Source organism: Pholis gunnellus (genome assembly GCF_910591455.1).
Source record: "Pholis gunnellus genome assembly, chromosome: 3".
Taxonomy (NCBI): Eukaryota; Metazoa; Chordata; class Actinopteri; order Perciformes; family Pholidae; genus Pholis; species Pholis gunnellus.
The window spans coordinates 25,138,379-25,151,674 of record NC_136529.1 but is presented as its reverse complement, the minus strand read 5'-3'; the positions used below and the strand labels follow the sequence as shown (position 1 = coordinate 25,151,674).

The 13,296-nt window shown below is 40.6% G+C and overlaps 1 protein-coding gene across 1 annotated transcript in view; it reads right to left on the bottom strand.

Annotated features, from left to right (window-relative positions):
- Nucleotides 1-10,376, bottom strand: part of stab1 (stabilin 1) — a gene marked incomplete at its 5' end in the record, with an annotated part of 60,531 nt that extends 50,155 nt beyond the window's left edge. The window contains 12 exons of the mRNA XM_079186637.1: nt 235-357; nt 1,610-1,686; nt 2,366-2,493; nt 3,487-3,623; nt 3,945-4,132; nt 4,669-4,782; nt 5,170-5,265; nt 5,403-5,472; nt 5,691-5,776; nt 7,559-7,674; nt 7,809-7,930; nt 10,323-10,376. Of these exons, the coding sequence (XP_079042763.1) occupies nt 235-357; nt 1,610-1,686; nt 2,366-2,493; nt 3,487-3,623; nt 3,945-4,132; nt 4,669-4,782; nt 5,170-5,265; nt 5,403-5,472; nt 5,691-5,776; nt 7,559-7,674; nt 7,809-7,930; nt 10,323-10,376 (1,311 nt within the window). The remainder of the gene's footprint in view (nt 1-234; nt 358-1,609; nt 1,687-2,365; nt 2,494-3,486; nt 3,624-3,944; nt 4,133-4,668; nt 4,783-5,169; nt 5,266-5,402; nt 5,473-5,690; nt 5,777-7,558; nt 7,675-7,808; nt 7,931-10,322) is intronic.
- Between the last annotated feature and the right edge of the window lie 2,920 nt (nt 10,377-13,296).

The window sequence follows — 13,296 nt, the reverse complement described above, 5'->3', positions numbered from 1 at the left end:
TAAACATTCAAACGACGATGTTTTAACATTTTGAGATGCTGGAAATAGAAAAGAGGCTCTTCCAGTCACATCAGTTCACTAGAACTAAACACCGTCCTGTGAATTAATTATAAGCCTTTATATTAAACTTGTGAGTGAAAACAAAAGAAACTGGCACGCAGCTTTGTTTCATGTCATTGGCATCGAGTTCAAAGAGTTGTTAACAGGGTTGTTGAGTTCTGGAGGAGGTGTTACCTTGTTGTCTTTGCTCCTCCACCTCGCTCCTCCGAACAGGTTGAAATCTCGTCCCTCCAGAGTCTTGTAGAGGTGCTGACCCAGGATCAGGTGGTTTTTACACATCAGCTCTTCATTAACACCCTGGAGAGACAAGGGTCGCTGAGTAGAAATAATAATCTTCTTCGACTAGTTGTTGAAAAACAGGATAAGGGGGACATCTGCACGCTCTCTTCTCAAAAATGTACAAAGTGAAAATGTTTGAATGCTCAAACAAAGCTGCAAACTGTGAATGAAGGGAATCCAACAGAAGTCCGACTGATGCAACAAAAAAAGACCTTTCACTCACACAGCGAGACAGGATTTGAGAAACACATTCATGATGTAACCTGGGATGGATCAAAGTGTGCTTTGGGTCTTTTAACGTCAGACATCGTTTCCCAGGATTATTCAGAGGTCATAGACACTCTTCTCTCTCGACACTGTTGCACAGGTAAATAAAAACAAACGTATTTGTGCAAGTTTGCCGTCTAAAGACACGGTTTTCTTCAGAATACAGAAGACTCAGTGCTGTTCAGCCATGCGCCGTAACTTGAACTATTGATTTTATCTAGTCGAGATGGAAACCTTTCAAGTCTGATGTTCACATCTACCCTTTATAGTCTGCAGGTCTCCTTTTTCTCTTTTACGGTTTCGAATTCTGGCTTTAAACATCTAAAATGTCCAACTCAAGTTTCTATGGTTACCTCAGATTTCACGGTCGGGATACCTGTGAGAGTGTGTGTGTGTGTGTGTGAGTGTGTGTGTGTGTGTGTGTGTGTGTATGTGTGTGTGTGTGTGTGTGTTTGTGCGCGTGTAGGTGTATGTGTGTGTGTCCATAGGCCTCACACTCTGATTTGTTCTAGTTTGCACCGACCATCTGTCACTCCGTTTTCAGGCCGAGCTGAAGGTGTGTGTGTGTGAGATGTGATGTGACCGGGACGGACACAAGGCGACGAGAGTGTGCGTGTGTGTGAAAAAACCAAGCTACATTTTTGGGTCGACAAACAGACAAGAAGCAGCAGGATGTCAGTCATTTTCAGAGGAAACCTGCTGCACAGCGAGGCATCAGAGGGGCTGAGAAACGTTGGGGAAACCAGATGCATGTGTCCCACAGCACAGACCAAACAGACTGGAGAAGCGTGGGGAGTTATTTTGAGCTAACTATGGTTGAACTGAAACAGCTCTGATTCACAACTCTTTAGAGTCAAAGCTGAAATACTTTAAAGTGTCATAAATCTATAGTTTGGTTACAATAAACCAGGAGACTCCTGTGTTGAGGAACATTAAGGAGATTATTAAAATAACACTTTGAAGCAGAGACAGGTGACACCAGACAGACAGACAGACGACCTACACTCAGAGGCGTTTTCAGCAGGGGGATGAAAGCTGTGAAGGGTCCTTTGTGACTCAGCAGCAGTGAACAGCCTTTCTCTGAAACACACACACACACACACATATACCAAAAGGTCAAAGATCACAGAAAAGATACAAAATAGCTCCAGGTAGAGACAATTAGAAAAAGTTAATTTCTCTTGAGTTCACAATAAAGTTGAAAATGTAATTATGTGGTGTCACAGTATTCCCGTAGTTGTGCATTCATAGAAAATCGGAACTAGAGCTACCGCCTCGCGGTTGTATCCCTCCGCCAACCAGTCATGTTGCAGTTTACATTCATGTTGGTCCAAAATGTCATCACTTCATTATTTGATCTTATTAGTGATGTTGAAATTATCTGCAGCTGCAGACTATTTTCTGTCACTAACGTCCCGAAAAATTATTTAAACTGCATCGAAGTAAACCATCAAAAATACTGAATGTTAACTTTTTACTGTGTTACAAAAAAAAAAAAAATTGATTCGGAAATAAAAGATTGTATTTTCATTGATAAAAAAATAGCTGTTTTAATGATTTATAATAAGCTGCTTAGAGCTAGTGTTAGGAAGTTAAACAGGTCATTATTCCCATTGTAATATCAATGTTATATTAAAAGGTCTCCAACAAACATCTGTTGTAAGGATCACAGATCAACTTTGAAGTGCTCCGCTCCTCTAAAAACAGCACAGTTCAGTACAACGACAGTATTTCTACAGTGAAGTTGAGGTTCTTTTACCAAACATGGCGACGGTTCCGGTCAGATTCTCCCTCTGGTTTCCACTCCTGTCCAGCTCTATCAGCCGCTCCATCAGGTTACCATAGCACCGGTGTCCGTCACCAATCTGACCCGCCTCACACACACACCTGGGGGGAAGGGGGGGGGGGGGGGGGGGGGGGGTAACAGTCACACAAACCTGTTCAGACCTGGCACTGTCATGGGTATTGGGTGATTTGAAATGGCTCTAAAGGGACCACCTCTGATTGGATATCAGTCCCACCCACCTATATGCAAATGAACACGTAACTCTGCAACGACCAAATGCGTTGTTGTTTTTAACCACTTTGTGTTTTGAATGATTTAATTTACTAACTCGTGCCGAGCAAATGAAGCACTTACGTAGCTAAAGACTGAGAATAAATTATTTATTTCATCGTGGCGCTCAAAGACCACCGAAAGCTTTTAAGGTGCAGTGTTTTCTTGCATGTTACTCGATTTGATGTTGTGAATCAATCAATCTAGACAGCAATAGAGGTTCAATACTACTTCTGGGGAGCAAAGACCGGGTTCTAGTTCAGGTTCTAATTCTTAAGAGTAAGAAAGTTAAAGGGAATAGAGTTCTAGTTGTTGTTCTGGGTTCAGGTCCTGGTTCTGGATCCAGACCTACTGTATTTCTAGCGAATAAGAAAGACAGATAAAAAAAAAGAGGCAAAGCAAGTGGTTTGAGACGTCTTCTGGTTCTAGTTCTGGGGACTAAAAGTCTAAATAAAGGGCTCTTGTCCTTGTATACCGCTAGTTGAAATGTTATTTTTAGGTCTGATTCTAGTTCTAGTCCAAGTATTAGGTCCGAAAAGCAAAAAAGGGGCCGGGAATATGTGTTTGGTTTGAGATCTAGTTCAAGGGAGTAAAGATCTGTTTGTAATTCTTGAACTGGTTCTAGTTCTGGTTCTAGTTCTGGTTCTAGTTCTAGAGAACAAAAGAGAGACTAGCACTAAGCTGGTTCTAGATGTGGTTGTAATGCTACAGAGAAAGACAGATGGACTAAGAAACTCATTCTGGGTCTACCTTCTGGTTCTAGTCCTTGTCTAGTTCTAGACTTGTGTCTAGACCTGGACCTAGCTCTAGTTTTTGTGACTGACCTGGGTTGTCCATCCAGTTCAGTTTGGCAGACGGCTGTGGGGTCGCAGGTGTTCGCTGAGCAGGCAGAGACCAGCCGGCAACCAAACTCAGCGCTGCCACCTACAGGGGACATGCCAGACATGCACTCGCAGCTGGACTGAGACAGACAGACAGACAGATAAAGACAGTCAGACAGACAGTCAGACAGACAGACAGATAAAGACAGTCAGACAGACAGTCAGACAGACAGACACATGAAGACAGTCAGACAGACAGTCAGACAGACAGACACATAAAGACAGCGTGGTTAAACACATTTTCAGGATTTAGCTCTGGTTTAGATTCTGGACATAATAATTAATATTTGTTCTGACATCAACCCTCTGCGTTGTTGGTCTCGGTACTGATGGTGATTCTAGTTCAAGGACATGTCTTGTTCTAGACCTGGTCCTGGTTTTGGCTCTGGAGGTACCCTAACCTTGTTGGGTCCTTTGAAGACGCAGATGGTCGAGTTGATGGGACACCCTCCGTTGTTCTCGGAGCAAGGGTTTCTGGGTACGCAGATCCTGCCGTCGCCCTGGTAGTCCGGCTTACAGACGCAGGTGACCCTTGACCCCTGTGAGGAGCACTGGGCGTTGACGTCACAATCCCTCGCTGAGCAAAAACCTGATCAGGGAAACGAAGATCTAACTTGGTCCAGATGACACTCTGGGATATTTTTTATCCTCGAGACAAAAAACAAACATTCACAAAACCTCCTTGTTCATTGAAATAAAAATAGAAAAACAAGAGTACTAGTCCTAAGAAACAGAGAGTGAGACAAAGGAATTTGTTCTGGGTCAAGGTCTTGTTCTTGCCCTCAAGTTTATAAGACTAAGTAAGATTAGAGACTAGTTCTGGGTCTATTTCTGACTCTAGTCCTTGTCTAGTTGTAATCTTATTCTAGGCCAGTTAGTGCTTGTCCTGATCTTAGTTCTGTATCCAGACAGCAGGAGAGACTCTGGGGAGCAAATATCTGGTCCTGGTCCTGGTCGAAGGGTCTATAGTCTTACTTACCTTAACTTTCTTCAGGCTTAACATTGTCGTGTTAATTTTGTCTTGCTAACACACATCAAACAGATGAACCTGTCTCATAACGACGTATCAAACCAAAGTCTGGGAACCAATGAAACTGAGAAATCTGAGATGAGTTGTGTGTTTACTTGCGCATTTGCCGAGTTTCATCCTCCTGTATCCGGGCAGACATTCACAGTCGGCAGCGTCTCCCTCTCCTTTACAGTACGAGTAGGGGCTGCAGCTACTGCACCTGGTGCTCACTGCCAACACCACAAAACACAACCGCAGCTCAGTGTGGTGCAACAATTAACCATCACACGGAAGTAACAACAAACTGGAGCAATACATGCTGAATGTGTCACAGTGTGTTTTACTAACAGACACGGGGTAGAAAACCTCCACACTTTTTTGGTAAGAAACCATAATAAAAAATAAAAATAACTAAATAAAATACAGTATTTAGGGTTATTTTCTTTTTCTTAAAAATAATATTTTGTTTTTAATTTATAGTATTATGGATACCCCGTCCGACTGAGTATCTGTGAATTATATATTGTATTCTAACAGCATGCAGTAACATGGTCTGATATAGTTTAACATGGTTTATATAATCTAATATAGTTTAATACAGTGTGTCATGGTCTTACCTTGGTCACAGCGCTTCCCAGTGTACGGCGGCTGACACAAACACTGCCCATCACCTTCTGGACCTTTACTGCACACTCCATGTGCACAGTCACACTCTGGACACACACACGGACAAGAGGACAGTTTTTCAAACAACTGTGGGACATTTTTGCAGCTGTTAACACAACAATGTGAAGGTGTTTCTTTAGCCTCAGTATTTTCTACCACAAGAAGCGAGAGAGAGAGCCTCTACCTTTGTCGCACTTTTCTCCAAAGACTTTTTCATTCTTACACTCCTGACAGGCAAAACCAGAGAAGCCGTCCTAAAGAGGGAAGTCAAGACATCAACAATCTCCACAAATCCACAACTTCTGAAGTGTCCAAACAGAAAAAAAAGAAACACATCAAACACAGAAAAAACCTCCAAAACTCCTGTGAGAGACGTAGACTGAGAGGCTGGTGACACATTGAGAGATTGAGCAGTGGTTGTTGTTCTTGTTAATGTCTAGGTAGGATAGTGACACACGGACAGGATACTGACATCACAGACGCAGGTCCCGTTGCCGAGGTCTCCATCCAAACAGGTTCCATGGAAGTTACAGGTCTTCCCTGACCAGCTGGGACAGGCTGCAGGCAGACAGACAGACAGACAGACAGACAGACAGACAGACAGATCAACAGACAGACAGGTGATAGAGAGAGAGAGAGAGAGAGAGAGAGAGAGAGAGAGAGAGAGAGAGAGAGAGAGAGAGAAACAGGTGACAGGTACATTATCACTGTTATATGACACCATTATGTTTCTTTTTGCATTGCAGCTTCATGTGTCAGAATTATACGCTTGTCAACGTCAGTTTCTCTAATGGCCACTGTTCCAAAAACACTCAAACTACAATTTATAAAAATAATAAAATCAGTAATTTCTCTATAAAAATGTTCAGCTCTCAGTAGACATGATCTGTCTCATGGAGATTTACATATTTTTGGATTATTGTTTGATTGTGTGAAAGTCATAATTTAAATCATACATTTAAAAAATGAATATGTCTGAATATAGACTAACGTTACTACAAGTAATAGTTAAACCAATAACTATAAACCAAAACACAACAATCAAAATGGTCTATGATTACTTCTATGCATAAGAGTATAAACATAACTTGTGTGGTATATAATGTTAACTTCACTCTTTGGAGAATTTCATGTTATAACTCTTGATTAAAAACACCTGCTCGGGACTCTTTGCCTCATCTTTCTCTGCTAGTCAGGATAGTTTAGTGTAAACAATCACGTTTAACTGCCATTAATTCACATAAAGTCACTAACAAGCTAACCCTGTCTAAACAATAAGTTATTATCGCTTACTTCTTGTCGTACACACACAACAGCACAATAAGGCAACTGAAAGTCCCGATTAACTCGGCCAAACTCTCTGACGTTCATGTTTTTTCTACCTGTGACAGTGAACGAGAGCTGTGCGGTGACACGTGATCACAGCGGTACGTGATTGGTGTAAAGAACTGACGTTCAATAAAACAACCAATCAGAACTACAGACAAAACGTATTAGTCCCGCCTTCTTGTTAAGTGGCTGTTTCTTTAAAAAAAAAAATAGGACTCTTGAATTTTCTTAAATTTCTTAAAAAAAAAACTTTAAATCAGGTTTCTGAACTTCAAACACTTAAATAAAAAACGTATATGGATATTTAAAGTATTATTATTTTCATGATCGATTTATCCGTTGATTGTGTTCTCAACTAACTAACGATTTTTACTTTAGCTTCATAGCAATAATGTCCAAAAATACCCGAAAAAGTTTAGCATAATTCCTAGTGCTCAAACTCAAATATCTTGTTTTTTCTGAAGAACAGTCAAAAACCTAAATCATATGTATATATAGATACATTTTCTGTCAATCAACACTATTGATTCAGCAATAGTTAAAATTCACAATCCGCTTGTAAAGTTTTTATTTGGCTCTATATATATATATTAAAGACTTTATCAATAGGAGCATTATTATTGTATGTCTGTTACTTAAATGAACAAATAAAAGAATAAATATGATAATTTTTCTACTAAATACACAACATATTCTGATGAATATTTAGGATTATCACCAGAAAGGAGGAATGAATGTAATTTAAAAATTAAATATCTGCATCCCTTTGACAGTCACTGTATTCTCCGTGTCATGGTCTACAGGTGCACAGTGGAATTATTCATGCTACATAGTAATCTACCAGGTGTGGGACTTTGCATGTATTTGATGAACCAGTGTGATTTGTTGACTGGATGACGTCAGATTGTGTTGAGTCAGGTTCAACTTTTTAACCAGCTGAACCAACATGGTCACGTGTGTGTGTGAGTGTATGTGTGTGTGTGTGTGTGTGTGTGTGTGTGTGCGTCTTACAGAGACAAAGAGGTCCCCAGTGCTGTGGGCAGCATTCTGGCTGCATGAACCCCTTTATACAGATGTACTGACATCCATCCAACGCCATCTCCCTGCCGCCAATCTCCACCACGTAACTGCAGCACACAGTGAACATGAGGTAAAGAAACAGTTGAACTCACATCATATACTACTACTACTACTATTACCACTACTGCAACAACCCTGCACTGCTCTGAAGACCTGTTGGTATGGGTCCTGGTTCGTGTACCTGCAGTTGGTCGTGCCCACGCTGCTGAAGCCGTGGGGGCACCTGCTGACGGCGGCACAAGAAGTGCAGGAGGTGTACACGTCCACCCTCTGGGAGATATCACACCGACCAGGAGGAGGAGTCTGAGGAGGCAGAGGAGTTTTATCTGTTTTATCTGAAACAACTGTTTTTCTTCTCAACGCCTCCTCTTCTCAGACCAGATTAGCTACTGGATGAATGAGTGAAATCTTTTATTCTTGTGTCCCAAAGGGGCGCTCAGTCCACATGAGTTTACAAGATACATGCAATAGCAATCTGATACTAAAGTGTATCAATATGTGTATTCAAACAACATCTAGACTAAAGGTGACTTTCTCGTGTCATGTCGAACAGACAGGAAGACGTTTTCAGGAAAAGCTTAAACCTACTTGCAGTAGAAGTCATCTTACCAGTTTACTATGATACTTATTGATGCATTCATGTGTCAGCAGAATTTAAATGTTGCAGCTAGTTGAGGAGTTAATTAAAACTACTTTGTTTACTGTTGAGTAGTTCAATTTATTAAAATGTATCATATTTGATCATTTGTCAAATGTTTTGCATGTTAACTTTGAACCTGCAAAGTAACCAGTGACTAAAGCTGTAAAACAAGTGTAGATAAAAGTACAATATTTCCCTTCGAGATGTAACGGAGTAGAAACATTAAGTAGGCCGTGTATAAAATGGGAGTACAAGTACCTCAAAACTGTACGCAAACAGTACTTGAGTGAATGAACTTAGTTACTTTCCACCGATAAAACACACTTAAAACAACGCAAGTTCACCCAAGTGGAGAATCATTTTCAAAGCAAGGTTTGTCTGTGTGAGATCAACAACACAGATGTTTGAGGAGATGCTTTAGTGGTGAGGGAACCTCCACAGAGAATACTGGACGGACTGGGATTCTACCACAACAGCCATGCTGGTTTTACTGGGAAACTATTAATGTCCTCTGACCAAATCTAAAAAGTGTCACCTGATGGCGTCATCAATTTGAATCTCAAATCTACTTTTTCTACTCAGCATCAACTGAACAGCACAATGTAAATTATGTTTCATTGTGTATTTCCACATTGAAAATAGCTGTTGTTTGTTTAATTGATTTGGATTCTCTCAAGATGGTGAACCACTGTGAGGAAGCATCTGATCGCACTGAAAATATCTTGTTGCAGCTCCGGCTTTGTGGTCTGTGGTTGAATCAGCTGAGATCAGATACAACGTTATTCATCCAGTCATTTCAGTAACAGTTGATTGACACTTCTCTCCTTCACTTAAACAACCAAATGATCCTTCTCTGACACCTGACTGGACACTGAGTTGTCACCGGTTTAAAATTTGACAAACATGGCTACTATTCTGGAGATGTCAAATTTTCTCCTTAACTGTCTTCTGAAATCTGCTGCAGCTGCTGGATCAGGCTTCTGTTCACTTTCTACTAATCTGAGTTTTTAGTGATTGTTAACAAGGTTTAAGTCTCTATTTGACAGTGATGTCATCGGGAGTTTAAAACTGCAACAACTATTGATGGATGACCAAAACACTTGTGTTACAACATTCATGGTACCCTGACTTTTCCCCTAGTGCCATCAGCATGTCAAAGTTTTCACTTCTTCATGTCTGACGTCTATTTGATGGATTGGCATAATGTTTTTGACTGAAACTATTGGATACATTTCCATGACATTTGGTAAAGACATTCATAAGTTCTTTGTTGATCCGATGACTTCTTAACTAGCGCCACCGCTACATTAAAAGATTTCAGCTTCCTTAAAAATGTGGTTTATGTCCAAATACCCGTAAAATATAATGACATTCCCATCAACCTCAGCTGTACTGATGCTAGATTGTTTTTATCTAACGAGTTAAGGTACGATGATAAACCAGGTAAATATGTCCTGCTGAAGATCAGCATGTTAGCGTTGAAACTCTGTGAGCATGTTAGCATGCTGGTATACTGTAAGCATCCAGCTCAGAATACAGCTGTGCTTAAATGAAACCTCACAGAGACGCTGGCATGACTTCAGACTTTTAGTCTTGTTCATATTTGATCCTTTGTAGAGACTAAAAGTCAGCATATCTCAGCCTCTGCTGCTTTGATTGTTTTTATCGTCTCCTGCAAGTCCCCTAACTTTACGGAAGTACAATAATGAATTGCCAGACTACTTTATTACGGTTGTATTATGTTTGGGTTTTTTGTCAGGACTGTACTAGTGTACTGTTATTGTACTTCAAACAGTAGTTCACCTCTGAAATGTTCAATTTATGCAAAAAGGTTTGGCTGAGTCCACTCCATCCACAGCTTTTCATTCATGCGGTGACCAAAAGAACGTCATTAGTTTCTGTACAAACTAGCAAAACTATTCTGTGAGGCCTTGGAAGAAAAACAACGAGTATCGTAAATGCATCTATCAGAGAGCAAAGCAACCCACTAAAGCCACTCAGAGATCTAAACAGGTGAAGTATTATCTCAGTGTGACAGAGTTGGAGGTGTGTTACCTGTTCTTGCAGTGAAGTTTGCAGGCAGAGCAGCAGCAGCAGCAGCAGCAGCATGGCTCAAAGTGTCACATCCAGGGAGGAAAAATAAATCCACCAACCTCACTCAAAAATCAGTGGAAAAAGCAGAGAATGTTTTCAGGCAGCGCTGGTTGTTCCCATCAGTTTTCTCTTTCTTTGTATATAGTCTGAACCTCTAACACAACCTGCTCTACTATCGACAGGAAAAACACACGCATAAGAACATCCTGTGTGCAGGAAAAACAAAACTATTTGAAAACAATAGATTCCAACAGTAATACGTGTAAAAAAACAACTGAAAGTAACCTGTTGTTAAGAGACGCAAAAACTTTGTAAGAATATAAGTACTTGAAATATAAAAAAGAGACTACAGGGTGGATCCAGGCAGTGCTGGGATTATCAGCAGTAGTCTTTGCTCATTTTCAGTCTGAAGGCAACATTAACTTCTTATTAAATTATAACGAATGAACTCTCAGCTCAGCTCTGTGCGGCGAGGCAGAGAGGCTGGAAGGACTGCTGGCGTCACGGCTCTTCCTCTCTAATCTAGGAAGAGAACAAAAAAAAAAACACAACAACAGAAACTGGCAAAGTAGGAACCTCCCAGTAGAGATCATCTCCTCCTACTACTCCCGTAGTAGTGACAGCAGCACTAGTAGCAGTATTAGTACGTGTAGTAGCAGTTACAGTAGTCACAATAGTAACAGCAGTATACTGTAGCAGCTAAAGTATACTTGTAGTAACACACACCACACCCTGCTCTCCGTCTCCAAACTGTACGATACTGTAGACCGCCAGTGGTGGAAGAAGTACTCAGATCCTTCACTTAAGTAAAAGTAGAAATACTTCAGTCTAAAAATACTCCTGCGTAACGTCCTGCATTAAAAATGTTACTTGTGTTAAAAGAATATCAGCAAAATATACTTCATCAAGTATCAAAAGTAAAGTACTCATTATGTAGAATCGCCCATTTCACAATGTTATATTATTGTATGATATAATATTATTTATGTTTTTATCGCTAACGATTACATGTAAGATCATTTTAATGTTGTAACACTTTGTATACTACTGGGTAGATTAGAAGTAAACACGATTACAAGGAACTGCATCATATCATATCATATCATAATGTATTATTTTTGTTTAAAAAGTTTCTTGTAAAAAGTAACTCATAATCCAAGAGTAAACTAGTAGTAAAGTAGTAAATGTATTACAACCCTGGATTAAATTAGTAATTGCTGGATTATTGAATGTCGTATCTTTACTGAGTCTTTTGTGTTTTGCCTTTTTCTGCTGTTTTAAACCTTTGAAACATTAAAGGAGATATTGGTCATTCAAATAAAGTGGATATACTCTAGCTATAGTATAAGTCTGAGAAGAGAGGGAGAGAGAGAGAGAGAGAAAGAGAGATTGTGAGAAATCCTCTCTTCCTCACAGGAAGTTTTGGGCGGATTTCCCCTCCTGGACGTCCCAGCGGAGCGGTGCGATTTGGACGGATTTCCTCGTCAGTTGACACAACTCCTCGCCTGCTTCACAGAATGAAAAAGGAACACATGAGAAAGCTGAGTTTCTTTTTCCTGTCTGAAATTAGCAAGACTTTAAAGAACCGATGACAGACGCAGCAAGGTGAGTTTTTTGACCAGAGCGAGGGTCAAAGGTCAAACTGCAAGCATACAGAACAATAGCAGGAAGCAGGCAGACAATACACCGGTGCAGAACTCTGGGGTTTACTGCCTTGCTCACTCGCAAGGAGATTTCAAACAGCAGCGTTTGCACTTTACTCGCCACAGACAGTCGATTTGAACCAACTTTATAGACATTAACTGCAGCTAGACCATGGCCTTGAGAAAAGGAAAGGCATAACACTTTATTTAATTACAAATTCTACATGATGATACTGACCCAAACGAGAATTTTGTTCTATAGAATTACAACTCTATTCTCCAAACGTATACGAGAAAATGTGCACAGAAATAGCCATGCGAACATTTCTAAGCGACCCTCGTGCATGTCCGCCTACATGCAGTCTGCCATCTTCACTATCTTAGCTTAGCATGTTAGCCATGCCGCTAAAAAAAACATGCAACATCAAATACACAGGTGGAATTTGGTGGCCCCGCCGCCAAATTTGTTTATTAACCGAATGTCATGTAATGATGAGGCCTTCAAATGAGGTTACTGTTGGACCACAAAAGGCTTAATTCAGTAGAGTAATTATTGCTGCAGAGTTACTACACGTATTACAGAATAAGACTGTAAAGAGTTTACGCTTCACAAAATGACATCCCTCATATGTTTTGTCAATAGTTTGAGATAATGTCAGGCCGTGTGTGCTGCTGACGGGCTGATAGTGTGTATTACCCTCGATTTATATTTTGTTTTGACTCCTGTGATGTGGTCTCACGTCTGTGATACCTTGAGACTACCTGATTAAATACAAGACAAGCGAGTTAAAACATTGAGTGAAGGACACCAAGATATTTGTTATCTTTAAGAGTTGCATATCGGCATCAACACACACACACAGAAACACACGGTCACTCACTGCTGATTCATGTAAAAGGTGAGAAAAACATGAATCAAGGAGTAAAGAGAGAGAGAGAGAGAGAGAGAGAGAGGGGCCAAAGCCAGAGGTCGTGGATGTCTCTCGGCCCGTGTCCCGGTGACCGTCTCAACCTCAACAAATGCCTCCGATCAGCACTCTGAACCGGAACACAGTCGAACAGACAAGAAACAACATGAAAGATAAGAGGAAGCGAGAAAGGATTTACTATCAGTGTCACATCCCTCTGGTGTATCTCTGCTCTGACTGTTAATCGAAAGGAATTTAGCGAGATACAACAGAATACCCAGAACGCCTCACAGTACCATGAATACGTGTACTTTCTACTTCACCGGGTTACCAGCGGTTGTCAAACTATGGGGTGAACAACCAGGGAGAAAATAAATGTGCTTA